Below are 22,890 nucleotides of genomic sequence, written 5' to 3'. Positions count from 1 at the left end.
ATCTCCCTACCAGTTAAGCTCCAGTCACGCAATGAATGAAATTGAAAAGTGCATGGATATGTCCAGAAGCTGCGTAAGCAGACAGACAGGCCTGTCATAGTCAGTTTCAAGCTTCTCTTTCAATCCAGAAATGTAAAGGGTTCTGGGAGAGCAGTACAAGAAACTGAATATTCACTGGGTGTGATCCATGATGAGTTAGATAGATCGCTATAGGATTTTGAACCTTAAGAATAAAGCAGAAAAAGAAAAAACACAAAATGTTTCCAAATTTCTAAAACAAACAAAAACAACCATAAGCTCAAAAAGATCTAGAGCTATTTTGTCAACCAGCTCTGGCAATACTGGAAAAAAACCTTCCTATCTGCCCACCAGCTACCTATAGACAATTTCAAAGATTAAAAAAAAAAAGACTAACTTGCTAACATAAGTGGTGTTGTTAAAACATAATGTACTTACTCAGAATAAAAAATTACTACAATATATGAGACAGTACGCACTGCAACTGCAGAACACAAACAAGCATCGTTAAACAAAGATCTGTTATGTCACCTGAAAAATGCAGGTGTCATACTAATTTTGGCTTCCTATTGATTATATATACTGCTCCCTCTAGTCCTTCCTTGATTAAAGACCATTGTACAGGAAGGGAAGCACATGGACTTCCAGATGGCATACATGTGCTGCAGTGACTGCACAATATTTCATGAACACATGCAGAATTGACAGCACATCAAAAAGAAAACACTGCATTCATGTGACACAAGTAGTTTAACAAACTCGAGATAAACCACACATTACAATTAGAATGGGTTAAACCTGGTGATCCACCAACTCCAATCTTAAAAATGGTAGTAAGAAAAGATATAAAAGTAAATAAGCTGCAGTAGTAGATAGATTTAAGTAGATTTAATATTTCAGCTTGTTCAACAGATGTCAAACAAAAACAAGATGTTTTTTTTCCCTATTTCTGATCAAGTATTTTAAATTATTAGCTCACTCAAAGATAGTTTCCAAATATTTGCTTTCTGTTCAGCTTGATGTCTTTTACTGTATAACTAAATCTTGTTGATATTATTTACACCTAAATTCAGCTCCCCTTTCTAAGTTGATGACTCTCAGTCCTACTTATATTTCAAGACCTTTTACCTCCCTAAGTCTTAAAGCCCAGTCATCTGCTCAACCTCAGCATGGCTAAAGCATATATTTCCTTACTGAAGAATGTTGCCTTTTATTGTTTAGGGTTATAGATATCAGAATCATATTTGCCACTAAGGTCAGTAAAGCATGCAACATTTCCAACTCAAATCTCTCCCTTGACCTTCAGTCTGATCTCACTGTTAATGGCAGTAACATCTCGTTTATTATTTTCCTCCTCCAAATACGTAGACTTTTTTCCTCATGACAAATTGAGAGCAAGCATAAACATTTCTCATTTTTCCTTTTGTGTCTGTTTTCAGTGGGGGTAGTGTATTAGCTGTCCTAATAGGGTTAACAAACAAACTCTGTTAGAACTGTTTTTAAAATGACTTCAGCTTGAATAATGTGCACTCCTTAGTGCCCTCAATCATTAAATTGCTATAGCATTGTCTGGTGAAATATACATCTGAAAGCAGAACATCTTAATTACTGACTTTACAGGTGTTTTAAACTAACACACGGGTTTACCACCAGGTTGATTATTCCTCAGATTGCTTAAATGAGATAATTCATTTTTTATTATTTACAGACAAGGAGAATATGCTTTTGCTTCCCAGAAGAATGAACAAAATCTTCAGTACAAACTCTTAGAAGTATAACTGGTGTGCTGCATATCAATTAGTGTACAAAAAGTAGAATACTTTATATTTGAATATTATATATATATATATATATATGTATCATATATGATGAGCACACTTCTGAAGCATATGAATTCTGACACACAATAAGCTTGCTTAAGGAGTAAATTTTGCTGCTAACTTGCTATGAGAGCCATTTCTGGAAAAACAGCAGCTGCTGTCTAGATATCTACACACTCTAGGCCTACTAGGGAATAGAGCAACCAGAGAAAGAGGCTCTTTATTTCTTCAATTGTCAGCTTGTTGAAAACTGTCATTACAGATTCATAGATTCATAGATACATTAGGTTAGAAAGGACCTACAAGATCATCTAGTCCAACGATCCTCCTATCACTATCCCTACCCAACTACTAAATCAAATCCCTTAGCACCTCATCTAAACGCTTCTTGAACAGCACTAGGGACGGTGCCTCACCCACCTCCCTAGGCAGGCCATTCCAGTGCCTGACCACTCTTTCAGAGAAAAAATGCTTCCTCAGGTCTAATCTAAATCTTCCCCAGCGCAACTTGTGGCCATTCCCTCTCGTCCTGTCGTTATTAATCAGGGAGAAGAGGCCCACCCCCTCCTCACCACAACCCTCCTTCAGGAAGTGGTAGAGTGCAATAAGGATTATTAACGATTATTAATAGTTAATAGTAATATTAATAGTAATATTATTAATAGTAATATTATTATTAATTATTAACACATAGGATTACCAACTCCATTCCCATATTGTACAGGTGGGTGGAGGGGTTTTTTTGGAGAATAATGGATCAAGAAGGTTGACTTCACAGAAATCTTCATTGGGTAAAAAGACAACATAAAGCAGGATGTCATTTCAGTAGGTTCAGTGAACAACATAGACTCTATAGCCGTAAATTGCACATGACAATTTTTCAGTTTTGATTCTTATTACGCATGAGCCTTTAAACATCTTTCAGCTTACTATCTGCTGCTAAGTGCGCTCAACCTATTCTGAGCTATGGTACAAACAACATTTAGTTACCACTGAGAGCGACTTAAAACTGCATTATTTGACATATGTCAGCATAAAATATGAATAACACTGAGAAAAAGAAAAAACTAAGGTGGTAAATGGTAAATTTACACAACCAGTTTCTCAAAGTATATAGTAAGATTATAATTCTAGTTCCTTTGTGAAATCAGGAAATACATAATGACAGTAACTTCTATTTTTTCAATTTTCAATTGCTTGCCAAGAAATCCTTTAAAAGTTCTTTAAAAAAAAAAAAAAAGTAACAGCCGCCTCTCTAGGCTATTTTAAAGAATACATAGCCTCATCATGCTCCTGATAATTCAGTAGCTTTTCTGCTTAACTTAAACAATATTTTAAAATGTGAATAGTAAAACAGTGCTTATAAAGGCTTAGATAAGTTCACGTTTTCTCCAGCTATCTTCCAGACTTCCAAGTTTACCTTGTTACTTCAGGCTTGGAAACAGTAAATCCTGTAGCCAGGAATGTTCACCTGAGCTACAACTGGCAATCAATAATTCAAGTTAATAAGTCTGTAAAAGCTACATTAAAATTAAATGTTGTTAAATGTTGTTTCTATTCTTCCTGGGAGCAATTTTGTTTAAGGAAGTGAAAAGTAGAGATTTATACTACAGTGAAAGAATACAGTCAGCATTATTCCAACTGGACAGTAAAATTTATATATATATATATTGTTTCTTGAATGGACTGGTTGAATACAAAGTAACAAAAAAATCTGTTTAATTAAAATTGGCTGGGCTCTAAACAAAGCTGCAAAGCAACATGAGTTGCGTTTGAAATCATTAAAATACATTTCCTATTGCCTTGCGAGTTGTACAGCAATGAAGTGCAAAGTGAACTTGTATGTAACTTCACAAGAAGATGTACATTTCAAAACATTATTTAGACTTCTGCATTAAATCAACCTACTTAGGTAAACTGCAAATGTCACATATCACCAAAAAATAAAGACCATGTTTCATTCACCACTGCCTAGTAATTTAAAAAATAAGATAGATTTAGAATAATTGAATAAAACAGATCCCCTCTCAGTCTTCTTTTCTAAGCCTGAACAGACCCAGGTCCCTCAGCCTCTCCTCTTAAGGGAGGTGTTCCACGCCCTTTATCATCATTGTAGCCCTCTGCTGAACTCTCTCAAAGGAGATCCCTGTCTTATTTATACTGGGGAGCCCAGAACTGGACACAGTACTCCAGATGAGGCCTCACCAGGGCAGAGTAGAGGGGGAAGATCACCTCCCTTGACCTGCTGGCCATGCTCTTTTTAATGCACCCCAGAATGCCATTGGCCTTCTTGGCCACCAGAGCACACTGCTGGCTCATGGCCAGCCAGTCATCCGCCAGGACACCCAGGTCCTCCTCTCCAGCAGGTCACCCCACAACATGCACTGGTGTATGATGTAGTTATTCCTCACTAGCTGCACGATTCTACACTTGCTCTTGCTAAACCTCATCTGGTTTCTTTCTGGCTAGCTCTCCAGCCTGTCCAGGTCTCAGTGAATGGCAGCACAGCCTTCCAGCATGTCAGCCAATCCTCCAAGCTTTGTGACATCAGCAAACTTGTTATCATCAGCAATACTTCTATTAACACATCTGATTACAATGTGAGGGATGCTATTTGCAAGGAAATTCCACAATAGCAATTCCTAGGTTGGAAATACAGATTATTATTGGAGAGCAGAGAACAGATGTCTTTAACATTTCCTACTGATATCTTGCTACTTTTTGTTTTTTGCAGATTTTTTTGCTTTCCAACAAATATTTAAGTCTTGTTAAAAGATTTAGAACATTAAAACGTTGCAATAATCCAGACTGAATGAGCAGTAACAATCAACTGACTATTTTGAAATTATACTTCCCAGTAGCAAGGACCTGACACAAGTCAGCATGTGCTCCATCTGCAGTCTCAACATAAATTCATTCTTACAATTCCGAGAATTTAGAAGCATCTGAAATTCACTTACCAAATAAATGGAATTACATGTTAAAGAAGATATCAAATCAGCACATCACTATGTCAAACCAGAACATCACAGAGAATGTGTGTGGAATGCTCAGTAATACATCTAAATGTACATCTAATTACATCTAAATGTAATACATCTTCATGAACGAACTATAAGACTCAACAGTAGTACACAAAAATCGCAACTAACAACAAACCCCATCAAGCATCACACCTCTGCTTCAAAACACAACCTTACTACAGCTTTAACTTTGTTATTCCCCTTAACTTTGTTATTTCCCCTACAAAACTAACTTAACTTTGTTATTTCCCTTAAAAAACTAGAGAACTTTTTATTCCTGTTCCTCTGCTCACACTTGCGAGGAAGCCATAATTTACAATGAAGTCACTCCTCAGTCTTCTCCAGTCTGAACATATACACATCATAGCTCTTTCTCCCAGACATTAACCATCTTTGTAGTCCCCCATGGGATGCTCTCTAAATAGTTCAATGTCTTTTTTGTCCTGCAGTGCCCAAAACTGCACACAGTACTCAAGGTGTACCACTCTGTACCACTACAGTGTAGAACATGACAGTCACTTCCCTTGATGAGCTGGCAGTGCCATGCTTGATACACCTCAAGATATGGCTGGCCTTACAGGCTGCCTGGGCACTTTGTGGACTCATGATCAACTTGCTGTCAAGAAAGACCTGCAGATATCCTTCATCAGGGCTGTTATCCAGCAGAAATGGAGTGCTGGGAAGTGGGAGGAAACAATCACCTCAGGTTGTAGTTGTCATTATACAAACCTGCACAGTGAGACCCCGATGGATAACTAGTCTGTCACCTTAACCACTTAGAATCATAGAATCATAGGGGTTGGAAGGGACCTCAAGAGATCATCGAGTTCAACCCCAACTTGGTTACAGCTGCACCAGTTTATAAACTACAAATATCAATCATGCACTGGGAAGATGCATATGCTTTATATGATCAAAAGAAAAAACACAGAGCTCAAAAGTGTTAAAGAAAATTAGCACCTCACATTGCTAATGATATAATACCTGCCCAATAACAAGGATTTGTGCTCTGAAAAGACAAAAAAGCAAACAACTAGTACTGGTTATGTTTTATGTTAAACAAAGCAATTCAAATTGAAAGCTTAGATGAAATGTTAAATGCTATTTGCAAGAGCTCTAAGAACTAAAAACAAACAAAAGACAATAAGACAAATTCTCTATCACGAAATAGTTTCTCACACAATGATACCAACCCAGAATTCGAAGACCTAGAAACTTACTCTTGAAATTGTACAAACTATGTCTGGGAAACATGTTTCTGTAACAGAACCACGTTCAAGACTTTACAAACTATGTATCCTCCAAAATACCATTATCTTATACAACACTTCTAAATGAAAATCTGACATACCGAGAATTTAAAATTTATATAAAATTTGGCTTCAAATCTCACCTAAAAAAACCAGACTGTCCTCACTGATAAAACAGTCTAGTAGTAAACATTCTCCAGAATTCTGTTAGTTTACAACATTTAAAGTAAGACAGTAAAATTAGATTAGTGCTCTTCTATCAGGCAGCATCTGATGTTGATTTGCTTATTAGGCAATGAAATTAGAATATTTTTCCCACTGTTCAGAGCAATTAGTTTATATATAAATAAATACATATTTTGTTAGAATTCTAATATACAGAGTCCCCACGACACAAATGAATAAGCAAAGACGCACAAGTTTGGCTTTGTGACAACACAAGGTAAGAACACAACAGGAAGCATAAAACCTTCCTCACTGCAAGTACTACAGCCAGTTTATTTCTTCATCAAATTATGAAATTGTAATGTCTCTTTAAATACTGTACATCTTAAAAAATAACTTCCTCTTTTGTTATGTTTCAAGAAAATTTCAGTGCTCAATTGCAGAAGAGTTAACAAAACAATACTATTTGAGGGTTTTCCTGTACCTTTGCAGGAAGAAACGTCAGTGCCTTCTCTGGACCTGTAAAGGCATTTCTGAAGAGAAACAGTGGTATGATTCTTGCTGTTCTTCTGACTGTTGAGCATCCTTACAGGAAATACAAGACTAAAGTATTGTAGCAAAGCTCTGAAACTGGACACAGTGTAATGACTTTTCCAGAGCATCTACTGTCCCTGTATCCTTTTCTTGTAAAACAAAGATTTGTCAATAAGCAATAATTTAAGGGTTTCCCTCCTAAAATGAAAGTACTTCTACTTAGCTGTGTATGTAACCCCCAACGGTACAAAGAGATTTGATAAACAGCAGGAATTCAAAAATGAGAAACCCCAAGGAACTGAGAGGGGATGGGAGACCCTGTAGTAACATCAGGCAGAATAAAAAAAAACACTTTTTTAATAAAATAAATTAACATCTGCTTTTTTGCTATTTATAAAACACTTACTATTTTTACAGTATTTACATCCTCATAGCACTCCTGAAACAAGAAAAAGCCCTTTACAATGCCGTTTACAACAGGTCATGGAAAAGTGAATCAAGACTTCTGTTCAATAGGATACTATCAGTGAATTCCAGACATGACAACTTGATAGAAACAGTGGGAGTATTCATTCACTGCTGCCTTTGATTCATTCTTTTTTCAACAATCTCTCATCTTCAAAGGTGTATGTTACTGATATTGTAAATATTCCTTCCCATCCAGCACTTCCCAAATACCAATAAAAATATTAAAATGGAGATAACCAAGGAAAATACCACAGCCTAGTTCCCCAGAAATTCAGTCAAATATAATATGCATATTTGGAGGGTGAGGGGGAAGGAAGAGACAGAAAGGAAGAAAAATCTTTTTTGTTTGTATTCTTCGTATTCTTTTTTAACCTAAAGGCTATAGAAAGTGATCTACTTGTACTGTACAAGATCTGAAGAGTTCTTCAAGTTACACATTAGGTGAGATGGGGAAAATCATGTTGCACTCAAGCCTGAGATTACATAATAGCTACACTTGTGTTTTGTTATGTACAGCACATAAACATACTATTCCTAAACTGAGCTTTCGAAAAACTAATTCAAGTGTATGCTCTTAAATCCTCAAGTACATAGATATAAGTGATAGAGAAGAACCACTGCCTTTACACTGAACTACCTTTTAATCATTTTGCCGCTCCGAATGGCTTTCCTTTTTAATAGAGTAGTTAGCCGAATTGCCTGGGAAACAAATCTGAACTCTCGGTGACCTTTGTTATCCAAACAAACCATCCCTTGGTTGTTTGGAGCAAAGTAACTTTTCAAACCTTGAATCAGGACAGTTTGGAGAGCATAAAGGGCTATGCCAATTCTCCTTTCCTCATTCTGTATGTGATAAATTTTGGTTTCTCTAAGTGCTCTGAGTATTTTTAAGTTGTAGTAAACTCATAATGAACTCACGGAACTGACAATAGAAAAGTAGCCACGGGATACTGAAAAGACTGTATCTCTTCCATCAGCTAATTACTAAGAGTATTGTATCCAAGGTGGAATTTCTAAAGCTAATATCCTCCCCTGCTTACAAGTTTACTTAAAAGGCAAGAAAAAAAAAACAAAACACAGAGCCTGTCACATTACTATAAGAAAGAAGACTACTAGCACTCAAATAATTGTTTATCAAAGGCCATTTAATCGATTTAAACGCCAGTACCAAAAAATCTTGCCGGATTTCCATTATTTATTATATGTGGAGTGACTCGCTAAAGTACTTGGAAAGATTTACTTCCAAGTGGTCACCTACTTAGATCAAGCTCTAAATCACTGACTCTGTGATAGTGTTTGTTTAGGTGGCAGCAGTTTAGCTGGCCGAGCCTCAATGGCCCCTTACTGAGATCTCTGTGTGTGTGGCCCGTTTCGCGCTGCAGCTGGCTTGACACACAAGGCCCACTGTATACCAAACCCATTGTTATTTTAATATGACTCTTAACAGTCTGCTTTGCCCTCACCACCCTAAAAACAGTTCCTGAGGACAGTGTTGAATGCCCTGCGGCAAAGCCACCTGTCATAAGGAAGATAAATCACAGAATCAGAAGTTTTAAATCCGCAACATTTTAGGCTCAGTTACACAAGGCTGAGATGCAGCTAGAACTAGTATCCCCACAACTCTCACTTTTACCACTCTTGCAAAAAAAGCTAAGCATGAACATGCTGAAATCCTTGTGGATTTTCTTTATGTTAAATTGATTCTTACTCTGATGATTATAAAATAACACTAAAAAAATACTATATAGATCTTTCCTCTCAATAAGATATAAATGCTTTATGAACCATGGAAGCTCTCCATCCATTCAAAACAAAACAAACAAACAAACAAAATCATGACCTAAGTAGATCCACCTCTTTGCAATGTTTAATACACAGCAATGTAAAATACATAACACCTTTATGAGAATTTGGTGATGTAGGTTTGGTTTCAACCAGAAGGGTAGCAGAGTGATTGACACCATGTGCTTTCAAGCATCTAGTTTTGGTGAGGGAAATCAGTTAAAGTAAGGAACCTACCTGCTTGTCAATAAAACAACAGGTGAATTAGATCATAAATAGCAGAATGACACTGCAGATGCTGTGTATGATTCCCCTAATGCTTACTTATGCTGACTGTGAGAGCAAGAAAATGGTCACAAGAAATTTACATCTGGACACAGTTTGCCTTCTTATAGCCCCTAAACTACTTCACGTCTATTTGACATTCAAAACAGGGCTCTGGATAACAAGCCTAATCCCAACCTTAAGTATCCAGCATTACAGAGGGAGAAGTAATCTGCAGACAACTTTATAACTCAGAACTTATTTACTTCTGTAAGCAAATAAAGAATAATTACTCTTCTCTATCAGCTGGAAAACCAAACCAATCCTTGAGGGTTTGTTTGAGAGTTTTCCTCAATTAAATGCTTAAACTGCCAACCTTCACTGTTATAGTGGAGAATCAGTCTCACCACTGTCAAACTTTCCATCCAGACAACAAAAGGTACAACAAGACTTGAATAAACTATGGCACTTGAAGGAGGATGATAAACCCATCTTCATGACGCAATTTGCAGAAGCTATGCTCCCTATTGGTCTTCAACCTTCACGCGTGCATGTGTGTGATGGCATGAGCATGATGTAAATATTGCTTCCATACTGAAGACATTCATTGCATCACAGGCTGGCAGAGTTATGTTAACATGTATTATAGCCTGGGCAAGCAAGCAGACACTCATAGGTTTTAGGGATGGAAAATACCTATTAGGTCATCTAATACATTATACTGCCAATACAGCATAATTTCTTACAGTGAATTTTCCATTTCTTTGTCCAATCCAGCTTAAAGTGACTGACGCAACAGGGCTGCTACCACTTCCTCTGGCCACTGCTTCAACAGTTAAACAAATTTCAACATTAGAAAATATTTCCTAATAATATGCCCACATTTTTCCTTTGCTTAACGCCACATCATTATTCTTCTTTGCACTCCTGTAGACCACCCAAAGTAGTTTTGGCACTTTTATTTTAGTGAGGTAGATCCTTCACAAACTGCTACCAAACGTGGTAAAAATAATTTCATAGTAACAGATTACTACACTTATGGGAAGTAAATTTCAGTATCTAACACATTTTATCACTATTAAGTGACTACTACCAGTCACCAGTCAAAAGTGGTCAATGGGTTGCATTATCAGAAGACTGGAAAACAGATCTGCAAACACACAACTAAGAACAACCAAAACAAACAACAAAATGTTTTAACAGAGTATCGCAGATATAAGCATTCATTACGCTGAAAATACTTACATATACACACAGTTAAATGTAACTACTAAACTGAAAAAAGCTCATCAGGATAAAAATCAAGGAACGTGTTGGCGTAACTAACTTTACACACCAGGCAATCATTAAATTACTGTTTCACAACATTTTTGAAAGGCTTTTTTAGCCTTAATGTTTCAAACACCAAATTCTAATTGATTTGGTAAACCGTGGCAGATTTACCACCTGCCATATGAAAACTTTTGTTTTTATGACAAATGTTGAGTGCAATCTAAGTTCCTAGTACTAAACAAAGTATGCTAATTGTATACAAAATATATTGTGCTTATGCAGATACTCACAAAAAGAAAGCAGGGAACAACAAATACACAGAGATGGTGTACAAAGCTGTAGCAATGTTTTCACCACATGGTTATTGTATGTAAAAAAGAGTTGTATTTTACTGCTATTTTCTGCTTTCTCAAACACCTTCTGCAAATTGAAGGAACAAAAGTAGTGTACGACTGTGAACAATAACTGCATTAAAATACGTATTTCAGCTCATTCATTTAAGCTCTATTATCTAAAAATGAGTTTTCTTAACAAAGATTCAGAAAAAGAAGTAACTTGTCTTACAGACTGCAAAAGTTTACCCACCATATTGCTTGCCTTTTTATTCTCCGTAAACTGTTGCATGTCTTCTTGGCCTTCACTACAAATAATTTAAGCTATTTTTAGTATGCTTATTGCAGTTGGGTTACACACACTCACAGACACTTCGGCCAGCTATTATTTTTATACTGAGGGATATATAAGAGGGATGCTCTGAAAGTAATGTCTCCTGTTTTATGACAATTGCCCATGACATCAGAGACAGATGTCGGTAAGATAGTAGAGGTTGAATCTTCCCACCAGTATCCTGTTGCAGAGGGGTGGTCTGACAGAATGATGTCTGACATAGGAGTGAGGATGATGTAAAGGTGTGCCACTGGATTCCTCTATGCAAAAATAATAATAATAATAATCTGTGCCCATTGAGATTCATCAACACTTCATAGAATAATACAGTGGTTTGAGTTGGAAGAGATCTTTGAGATCGCCTGGTTCCAACCCCCTGCTATAGTCACTTGCTGAATATTTATGGAGACCAAAGAGAAGATGTGACTACAGTGGCACAGCGAGGCAGTGGATAGTGTGTTTCAGAAGTGGTCACAGTAGGTCACCTCCACTGGTGCTCTTTATGACAGGGGCATGCAGGCTTGTGTTCACTGGTGTCAAAAATGCATAGCTAATGGTGGTGACTATGTTGAAGGATAATGTTTTGTTCTAGCTTAGAATTTGCTCTAACAAATAGAAAAAGCACAATAAAACTATCTGTTGTAGTTACCATTTCTATGTAAGTCATCAGGCCTTAACTCAACTGATCCTATGATATATTCAGAATTAAAAAAGCAAATTATTTTTCTTTTTAAAGGAAATCCACACTTAATTTTTGATAGGCATCAGAGGTTTATCCACACTGAATGGAACACTGTGGGAAAGCACTTCATTGAAAATTACTGGCAAAGGTGGGCATAGGTTACTGTGAGTAATCAATATCATGCTGTTGGTAGGCTTAATGAAAAGCAACTAAAAAAAAAATTGTGTGTACAAACATTCAAGTGCCTCTAACAAAAGGCGTGTGGATTTTCCCAGTGTATGAAAATATGCATCTGTATATTCAGTGTATGAAAAAAGTAGCAATAGCTGCATGAGCTGACATTAATTTTATAGTTCACAAATATATAGTTAACAATGCTTTTCAGAAGGGCTTTTTTTAGCTGAAAAGTGTTAAGTATATGCAAGGAGACTAAAAAAAAAATAATTCAGAATTCCAAGATTCAATCAACTACATCTCTAAGCATACTTCCTCAGAACTTCTCCCTTTTGTTACATATCAAATGATAACAACTATACTGACTTAAGAATATTAATCTTTAATTATTTATGATAATTCAATAGACTTATCTCACAATGGAAATTGATAATATGAGATGAGAAAGAAGTAGAGAACTTAAAGTACGATGTGCACTGCTGTCAAAATTGGAAATAATTGCTTCCCTTTCCTTCATGATCACATTTTTATGCAAGAACACAAAGACTAACGAATCTTTCTGCTTGACTGAAATAGCACTGCATTTCTTCTGTTGGTTGTGCGTTTCAATCAACAGCTTCACCACATCCCCCATTAAAAAAGAAAATTACTCTTCTCAAGACTAGGAAGGTTTTAGTTTGTGTATACACACACACTTGCTAGAATATGAAAAAAATATATTCATTCTGACTAAACAAATGATGAATATATACTTTTGTTTAGAAAAATAACTGCTGGTAAGAAACAAACATGACTAAAATTCTGTGTTTAAGTTGCAGGAAGTCTCTCTAGGTTTTCTTTGCAGCAAAAATACATGTAAGTCAATTTCAGCCCTCGGGATATACAGAGCCTAAGAGGATTATTTCCTAATCTGATGCCAAAAGATATACAGCATGAATACTTTCCCAGAGACTTCAGCAAATGTTTGAAACATATTCTATTATAAACATGAAAGTTATTTATAATTCTAACAAACACTCTGGCAAGTTAATTAGTAGCATTAGTATAGTACAGAGGAAAAAATGGTAATTACTTGGGTGAAAACCCACCTTTTTTCCCCAAACTACTATTTTGATACCCAAACTCAAAAGCACATATAGCAATCAGGACACTTTATTTTCAATTACTTTGGCCAGATTATTTTCCCAAACTGACAACGATGTTTTGATGTGAATTAAGTTTTTCATAAGCCTTAATTGATGGAAACATATTAGGTGGCCCATATATATATGAAGATATTTTCCCTTAATAAAATATAGTATGTATTTCATCTGTCTGGTATTTAGAATATATTATGTGTGACACAGACAAGAAAAACAAGATTGCTACAATTACTGCTCATATTTCCTAAGTAAAATTTTGGTCCTAACCTTGTAATACTGCTGCAATACAGTATGCAGTATACATACTTAAGCCTAGAGGTTTTGTGAACAGCAGTAAGACTGGTGTGTGTACAAGAAGTGTCAAGAATGTGATACAGAGCCCATAAGGTCTTGAATAAATACAGAGAAGATGTGATAATACAAATTGAAAGAACTGCATCACCTAATTTTTGGCACCTTAATCAAGAGACAAACTGACCTTGAAATTTCCTAAACTGAATGAGGAAAAAGTCTAGCCTATAACCAGGCACTTTTTTAAGAGGCCTACCTTCATTCCACCAAATCTTTATTTCTCCACTTAGTAAAGAGTAGTTAACAATCTGAGCCTGGCCTCTGAAGCATTTAAATGAGTTGCTATAGGTTAGGTAGCTTGAATGGACCTCACTTCATAGGATACTTTTTCTCATCTAATCTAAAATACACAACATACATGAAATATACATGTACTCCCATTTTAGGTTTATAAGTAATGCCCATGTTTCATTCTTAATTTCTTTTTAATTTAGAGAAAATAATACTTCCATCTTCAACAGAAGTATTCCAGACAAGGTAGCTCCTTTAGGGTTGGCTGGCTTGTGACTCATTTGTTTCTTAAAAGCTGATACCTGACACAATTAATCAAAACAAGAACAAGGTAAGATCTGCCTGAAAACATTGCTGCTCTTCTCTACCTGCAATCCTTTTTCTGTTCTTTCCCTGTAATTTTCTTCGACTTAACAGTGCCAATGAACTCAGTGAACTGACTGAAGAACTATAGGACTGAAGAATCATTAGGTTGGAAAAGACCTACAAGATCATCTAGTGCAACCATCCTCCCATCACCATCCCTACCCAACTACTAAATCAAATCCCTTAGCACCTCATCTAAACGCTTCTTGAACAGCGCTAGGGACAGTGCCTCAACCACCCCCCTAGGCAGGCCATTCCAGTGCCTGACCACTCTTTCAGAGAAAAAATGTTTCCTCGGGTCTAATCTAAATCTTCCCTGGCGCAACTTGTGGCCATTCCCTCTCGTCCTGTCATTATTTATCAGGGAGAAGAGGCCCACCCCCTCCTCACCACAACCCCCCTTCAGGAAGTGGTAGAGTGCAATAAGGTCTCCTCTGAGCCTCCTCTTCTCCAGACTAAACAATCCCAGCTCCCTCAGCCGCTCCTCATAAGACTTGTGCTCCAGACCCCTCACCAGTTGTGTTGCCCTTCTCTGAACACGCTCCAGGGCCTCAATGTCCTTCTTGTAGTGAGGGGCCCAAAACTGAACACAGTACTCGAGGTGCGGCCGCACCAGAGCTGAGTACAAGGGGATGATCACCTCCCTGCTCCTGCTGGCTACACTATTTCTAATACAGGCCAGGATGCTGTTGGCCTTCTTGGCCACCTGGGCACACTGCCGGCTCATGTTGAGCCGAGCATCAACCAACACCCCCAGGTCCTTTTCCTCTCTACATTCTTCAAGCCATTCTGTCCCAAGCCTATAGCATTGCATGGGGTTATTGTGGCCAAAGTGCAGGACCCGGCACTTGGTCTTATTGAACCTCATCCCATTGAGCTCAGCCCAGCTGTTCAGCCTATCCAAATCCCTCTGAAGGGCCTCCCTACCCTCAGGCAGTTTGACACATCCTCCCAACTTGGTGTCATCTGCAAACTTACTGAGGGTACACTCAATCCCCTCATCTAGGTCATCAATAAAGATATTAAACAAGATGGGCCCCAAAACTGACCCTTGGGGGACACTACTCAGGATGCCAGCTAACAGGATGCCAGCTGGACTTAACTCCATTAACCACTACCCTCTGGGCACGGCCCTCCAGCCAGTTCTCCACCCAGAGAAGAGTGAACCTGTCCACACCACGGGCTGCCAGTTTCCTCAGGAGAATACTGTGGGAAATACTATGGGAACTGTGTGGGATATACTGTGGGAAGTACTATGTCCTGAATGTGGTTAGGCCCAGAAGAGCTGTGTGTCCTAACACAGTGATGTGGCTGTAGGTCCTAGGACAGTTTTCTTAGATTAGATTCCAAAGTTAAAACACCAAATCACAATCTGAAACAGCCAATGGTACCTGCAGGCACAGGCATTACTTTGTTTCTTATTTTATGAATCCTTCCCTTTGCAGTCAAGAAGCAAACTAGCAATGTAATGCATTCTAAGCAGGAAAGCATTTTTACTGTTAGCTTTCAAAATACTTAAAAGTAATAGAAAAATGTATTTTTAAAATGCTTTCTTATTTGAAATTAAACTTACATTTTTAGTCAAGTATAAAGAAAAAGGGGAAAAAAATAAAGAAAGAAGTAGAAAAGCAACCCAGGCCTGAATTTGAAGAGAGAGGGAAGCATACTTCCCAAGTTCAGAGGTAAAACAAAGTTGCAACCTATGCAACACACATACACAATGTCTTTAAATCAGAGGAGCAATAATATAATTATTAGAAGATAATTTCGTTACACTAACATTAAAGATAGATGTATCAAAGAAATAGTTCTGTTGATAGAAACTACAAGTTTATTTCTAATTAAAAACAAAGTGGAGCTCAACATATTCATTCAATCTATGCAACTGTATTTTATTTTAAATACATTATAGAAACATACCAATGAGGTTCTTCTCACAGTTGAACAATCAAGCTTAAACATTAAGTCATACTTACAGAGCCATCCCTCAGATTTCTTTCATAGGAAAAGTGACACTGTGCATTTTCTTCATCCACTGAAACAGTAAAGTTGTATTTGCCAGCTGACTCTTCTCCTTGTAACAATGCTTTCTTCAGTTCTTCAACATATTTTTCTCTATTCATTTCCATGTCAGCAGCCTCCCTAGAAATCTCAGCTTCAGACACTATCAGAAAAAAAGAGAAATTAATATTCATATGTGACCTTGTACATATGTTTATATACTTCCTAAAGACAAAAACTCCCACATGCTATTGGTTTCTTTAAATGTTTGTCAACCCCAGCAGTAGATAGACAACTATCACCTCACATATTTTTAAACCATTTTTTCCAAACTTGTTAATAAGTAATCATACAACCAAGTAAATTGTCAATTTACAAATGAATATGCAGGTGAATCCATGTTGTAGTGTTTAAATATGTGAGCCACTAAATGGGAGATGTGCCTCCTCTTTGTATGAGATCATGTTTACTATGAAAATTTTATTCCACTTCTTTGATGGTAAAGAACAGTTGAATTCAGAGCAAAACAGGCTAACAAAGATGTAGTCCTTAAGAACTATGATGGACTTCCTCATCTGGAAACATATTTATTTCTACTTAAATCTTCTATCAGTTAACCCTCAAACTGAAAAGCAACTCACCAAGCCTTAACTTCTCTAATCAGGAAGAAAAAGAACATCATTAATTTCACCATGTGAGCCTTCAGTGTTCTTCCTTCCTCTATAGTTCATTCTGAAAACTGCTTCCACAACACTTCTAGAGACTATATGTTAATAAGAAAAATGAACTAATTGAGTGCAGTTTCTTTAGCAGAAGTAAGCAAAGACTCTAAGCTACAGCAGTATTTCTATAATGTAGTCTGTGCTTTAATTGATAGTCTATTACACATAATTTTCACTTCTTTACTTGATTCACAGCAGTGTTTCCTTCACTTTTGACCAATCTTCTGAGGAATATTGCTTTAGACTGTCATTTATCTTAGCTTGCTCTTAGACTTCTCCAGCATTTGTCAGTATTTAAGAGAGCAAAATATAAAAAAGATTAGTTTATGACAGCCTGAGAAAAAAAAAAAAAGGAAAGCAAAAACACATCCTTAACACACCTACAAGTGACTTTAAAAAAAAAGCTCTGTAGCAGTATTTCTTCTTTATAAAAATGCATTTGAATATAATTTCATTTTTGAGACATAAACCTGCACATATATTGAAGTCCTACTGAAGGAAATAGAGCAGCATTTCAAGCTAAAATGAGGTTGTTTAAATTGCCTCATTTTTCTTCTATTTTCATCTAGACACAGTAGTTAATCTCATTCTGCAAAGAAGGCAGCACTTATCAAATCTATCCATCATCTAAAGATACAGCAGAGGGGTAAATGTATAACTATTTGCTGGGAAGTCATGTCCTTACAGTATTTCTGAGAGATTGCCTAGTCCAATCCCCCAGCTCTAAGAATGGTCAATTACAGGGGTTGCTCAGGACCACCTCCAGCTGCAATCTGAATACCTCCAAGGACTGGTGTTTGCTCACTCCTATATTTGAAAAAAAAAAAAAGTTCTAATTCCTTGTATTTCAAACTGTGCCCATTACTTCATGTTCTGTCAGTGGATACTACTGAGAAGAGCTTTACTCTGTCTTCTTTACTATTTCCCATCACTGTTGACATTAATCTGATCTCCCTAAGCTTTTTGTTCTCGAGGCTGCACAGTCCCTGCTCTTCCATCTTCTCCAAGTATCACACAAGCTCTAGTCCTTCTGCAATTTCTGCTTGAATTCAGTATGTTCATGAACCTTATGTTTGCTGCTGGGGAGTCCAGAACTGTACACAGCACCATTCTCCACATTTCTAAGTGTTAAATAAAGATGTTAACAGCATCGTGTTCAGTGAAGGGCAACAAAACTGGTGAGGGGTCTGGAGCACAAGTCTTATGAGGAGCGGCTGAGGGAGCTGGGATTGTTTAGTCTGGAGAAGAGGAGGCTCAGAGGAGACCTTATTGCACTTCCTGAAGGGGGGTTGTGGTGAGGAGGGGGTGGGCCTCTTCTCCCTGATAAATAACGACAGGACGAGAGGGAATGGCCACAAGTTGCGCCGGGGAAGATTTAGATTAGACCTGAGGAAGCATTTCTTTTCTGAAAGAGTGGTCAGGCACTGGAATGGCCTGCCTAGGGAGGTGGTTGAGGCACCATCCCTAGCGCCGTTCAAGAAGCGTTTAGATGAGGTGCTAAGGGATTTGATTTAGTAGTTCAGTGGGTAGGGATGGTGATAGGAGGATGGTTGGCTAGATGATCTTGTAGGTCCTTTCCAACCTAATGAACCTATGAACCTATAGGATTCTTTATCAACTCTTAGGATACAAGGCCTCTAGGTAGACTCCATGCCACTGATCACAACCCTTCAATAACCGTTTGATCTGGCTGAGCTCAATCCATTTCTACATTCACCAGTTCACTTATTTAGTTAGCATTTCACCATGGGGATGTCACAGGGTACAGCTCTGAATGCCTTGCCAACTAAACTCAATGCGAACAAACATTCACATCCCTCAACTCATTCAGCAAGCTAATCATTACACCAAAGAAAGCTCTCAAGTGGATCACAAATGATTTCCCACCTGCAAGTCCATGCTGACTACTTATCTTCCCTTACTTAGTATTTTTAGAAATGGATACCCAGATTATTGCTGTAACTTACTTCTGGTTATCCAGATCCACCCCATCACAACTCCGGGAGGCAGAGGAGATGTTTTCTTAGACTTAACAAGTCTCCTTTCATCACCACCATCTAGTGATGATATCAAGACTGGCCTTACAATGACATGGGCTAGATCCCACAGCACATAGGGTCTCTGTCCTTCAGGTCCCAAAGATTTGCATAAGTCCAGTTTAAGATATCCTCTAATCCAATCTTCCTCTAATGGAGAGTATCATCCATCTTTTCCAAGCTTTTTGTCACCAGTTTCCCTGTCCCATTCCAAAGCAGGTTTTCACTCATTTTTCTTTTGCTGCAGATAAACCAGAAGAAGCTCTAGTTGCCTTTCATATCCCTTGTCACACACTACACCAGGTGGGTCCTGACTTTGCTAAACCCTAGCCTGACTGCTTAGACACTATCTTTGTAGCTGCCCATGGTCACCTGCCCCTGCATCCCCATTCAGTAAATATTGCTTTTTACATCAGGTTTAGTAAGGAGTTCCTTTCTCAAAAATTCAGGGCTCCTGACACCTTTGCTTCATTTCATTTTCCACTGAAATAAATCATTTTTGAGCTTGGAAGGGGTGAACCTCAAAGCACTAAATATCTTTCTCTTCTCCATACCTGTATTAAATGGAATTTTTTTAAAGGGATACTGGAGCAGATTCAAGTTTGCTTTTCTGTAATCTATGGTCATGAATCCTTTTTTCACTCTGTTCTCAGGATCCTGAGCTTCAAAACCCAATAATCACTGCAAGCAGAGACCATTCTCAATTTCTACATATCCATCCAGTTCTTCCACATCCATGGGTAGTAGCTTTTGCTCCACATACATATCTTAGAACATGGAAATTGGGTAGCTTCCTAATCTTAGATTTAACTTCTTTTGTGAAGGGTTTTGGTTGTTTTTTTAATTGCTGTTGAAGAGGTAAAGGGAGGAATAGGAGGTTTGTATTGTCGGGTTTACTTTTGTTTTTAACAAAAGATCACAATATGGTACAGGATTATTAGTTAGGAAGGTTATCTATTCACAAACACATTGTGCACCCAAAAAGGAACTAATTACTCTATGACTCTAAAATCTGATAAGGCAGGTCAGTCATTAAGGCACCAGTTTGTTTCCCGGTAAGACAAAAGCCAACAGCCAGGTGAAAAAGGAGATGCAGGTGGCAGAAGACAGCATGCTAATATCACAACTACAAGCAAATAAATAGTTGAGACAAGGACAAACTACTCCTATCTGTGGAAAATCTGAGCCTGGAGATACACTTAGTTAAAATGATACATTAATGTCAGAATTAAATTAGATATCACCTAGCACCAGGCATTTTTCCCGAGGCACTTTCAAATATGTAGAAGCTAGAAAGCAAAAAAAGGTTGCATAGGAACTGAACTGCCTCAGTGCTGTTTTTAAGAAAAGTAAATAAATGATTGGGGCTCAAAAAATATAGGCAAGTCAGTCTTTGTCACACTCAGATGTGAAAAGTCACGGACATGTCAGTCAGAATTTTGTCATAAACTTCCCTGTATATTTTAACTGGTTGAATATTCCTTCCCCACTTTAAAAGAGAAAACTGAAAATCTATCACATTCATCTTAGCTTAATATAAAGGCCTAAATAAGCATTCTTTTATACAAGAGTGCTGAGAGCATGCACAAGAAGACTAGAAATATATCATTCATTATCAGCATTTCTAGACTGGAGAAGATGTTTCTATCCTACATTTTAAGTTTCATTATCTTTTTTTTAGACAAAATGGGGTAAAATAAAATTTACAGTGAGGATTTTGGGAAACAACCAGACAGGAGACAGAGGGGTACAAAGTGCAAAAACCCTACAGATCTGTAAACTCAATATACATGCCCTCTCTGAAAGAATGCTTCCTGAAATAGAGACTGCATTTTGCTACCTGGTACAGCAGATGTAATATAAAGTCACACATGAAAGTTTTGTACACAGTCTAATACTGATGAGCTTTGGGGCACTGAAGTACTGAGACACCTAATAAGCTACAGGTTGAAATCATATCATCATTGTTTTAAGAACATGGTTTTACTTATCTTACCTTTACACTTTCCAAATTTGTTTCCACAATACAATAATATAAAGTCAAGTAGAACAAAGAGGGCTGTAGCTCACGTTCTGCTAAGTTAGGGCTTAAATACTATCATGAAAGGGAACAAGAAAGAAAGGCAGGAGGAAGAGGGGACAGAAATAACTGAATTTTTTTTCCACCTACTGCAAGGACACCTCAGCTATCTTTTTTTCTAACATGTGAAACCCCTTCCTAACGGATGAGAAAAATAGAAGGCCACATACATTGCCAGCTGGTACTTGTCCTACAAACTGGACTTTATGTGAAAAGTCACACTATATAAATGTTTAGCAGCAATGCTGCTGCATAGCCACCAGATACATCTGCAGGTGGCATACAGGTGACATGAACAAGTGAGAAAATACCATGCAGCACTACAAACACAGAAAGACCTACAAACAAGCCAATGTAAAGTCAAAATCAGTTGTGTATTAATCCTTACACATTAAGACTAGAAAGCATGATTTTTCAGAACAAGTTACAGTGCAGCAGCCAAAGCTGTAAACTCACAGTAACCACTATACATGCTACTAATTCTGCCCAAGCTGAATATAAGCAAAGGCGGACGCATTCATACTCAGTTACAACTCTCAAGTCTCTACAGACAAAATTGTACAATATTATCTTAAATCTTACAAAATGCTTTTAACTATAAACCAGATGTCATTAGTAAGACTTCAGATTTTAATAAGTGTCTGCTGCATTTTCTTTTCTAAATCTGAAAGCAGGACTTTAAATTTTCGTGTAGGAAGTGACAGAGTGGAATTACTGATAGGTACAAATAAATAAATGAGCCTGCAAACCAGTGAAGAATGGGACCAAAAGCACTGGTCAAGCATGCACAAAATATCTAGACATCACTGTAAAAAAAGCACCAGGATTTATTTATTTTTTCCCTATTCCTGTGCATGTATTTGCAGTGTATTATTTTACCATTTAAAACTAAAATAATAATAATAATAAATTAGAGAAATATCAAATTAAAAATTACTTCTATATACAGGTCTTTAACTTAATACCAAGTGAATATAACAGATCATGATCTATATTAGTGTGCTTCTCCTCCCCCAAAGATTTCACTATGTTTTGTTTTCTAAATAAGACTTCCAACACTTTTCATCATCATTTTAAGTACACAGGAACCATAAAAGACAACTCCATCAGCAACTCTCATCCATTTCCTGGTAGGTCTTGCCAAGCAAAATAATCCACAGCATGAGAAACCCAAAAGGGATTTCCCACAGCAAGAATTCTCTGACCACTGCTTTCTGTTCTCTCTGATTTTGCATCTGGTATCTAGGCAGTTTCAAGCATTACGTAACAACTTAGAAAAAGTGATCAAAAGCAACAGTGAGTGCATGAAGACAGACAGATGCAGCAAGAAAGCTTTGTGCACAAGAATTTCAACTCCCATTTAAATTACTAAAAGGACTATGAATCTCGTATGAATTCCTTTGAAATGGAATAGATTCCAGGAAAAGAAATAAAAGCTTTCTCCTTTGTATGAGTACCCAAGCTCATGCTAAACTGTTCCTTTCTTCCCCCTCATTTAATAGCATGAAGTCATCTTGCTTTCACTGGTTCTCTTCTTCAGGAAATTACCATTCAGCAGTTCTGCCAGAAGCAGAAAGTTAGTTAATGAAACAAGAATCGTGCATACATATGCTTTTCTATATACTGCCTGCTAAAGTAACACTAGCTTTTATACTAGCTTATACTCAGTAACACTGAGTATAAAATATTTTAACAATTAATATATTAACAAAACTATTAAGAATACAGCTGCAAATAAATACTTCATGAACTACAATTTGCAAATATTACCTGTTACTTAATCACAACACTGAAGATACATACATGGTGCTGCAATATCGCAGCAAGAAATCATATTTGTAAC

At 37.2% G+C, this 22,890-nt stretch overlaps 1 protein-coding gene across 2 annotated transcripts in view; it reads right to left on the bottom strand.

Annotated features, from left to right (window-relative positions):
• XRCC4 (X-ray repair cross complementing 4) overlaps positions 1 to 22,890 on the bottom strand; it is a 168,809-nt gene that overhangs the window by 129,855 nt on the left and 16,064 nt on the right. For both annotated transcript variants that reach the window (XM_065740521.1, XM_065740522.1), the window contains exon 3: positions 16,185 to 16,372. In XM_065740521.1, coding sequence (XP_065596593.1) covers positions 16,185 to 16,372 — 188 coding nt within the window. The remainder of the gene's footprint in view (positions 1 to 16,184; positions 16,373 to 22,890) is intronic.

The sequence above is a fragment of the Cyrtonyx montezumae genome, unplaced genomic scaffold, assembly GCF_038088225.1.
Source record: "Cyrtonyx montezumae isolate F1298 unplaced genomic scaffold, pur_monq_1.0 scaffold_27, whole genome shotgun sequence".
NCBI classification, from domain to species: domain Eukaryota; kingdom Metazoa; phylum Chordata; class Aves; order Galliformes; family Odontophoridae; genus Cyrtonyx; species Cyrtonyx montezumae.
This window is presented reverse-complemented; position numbering and strand designations above follow the sequence as displayed.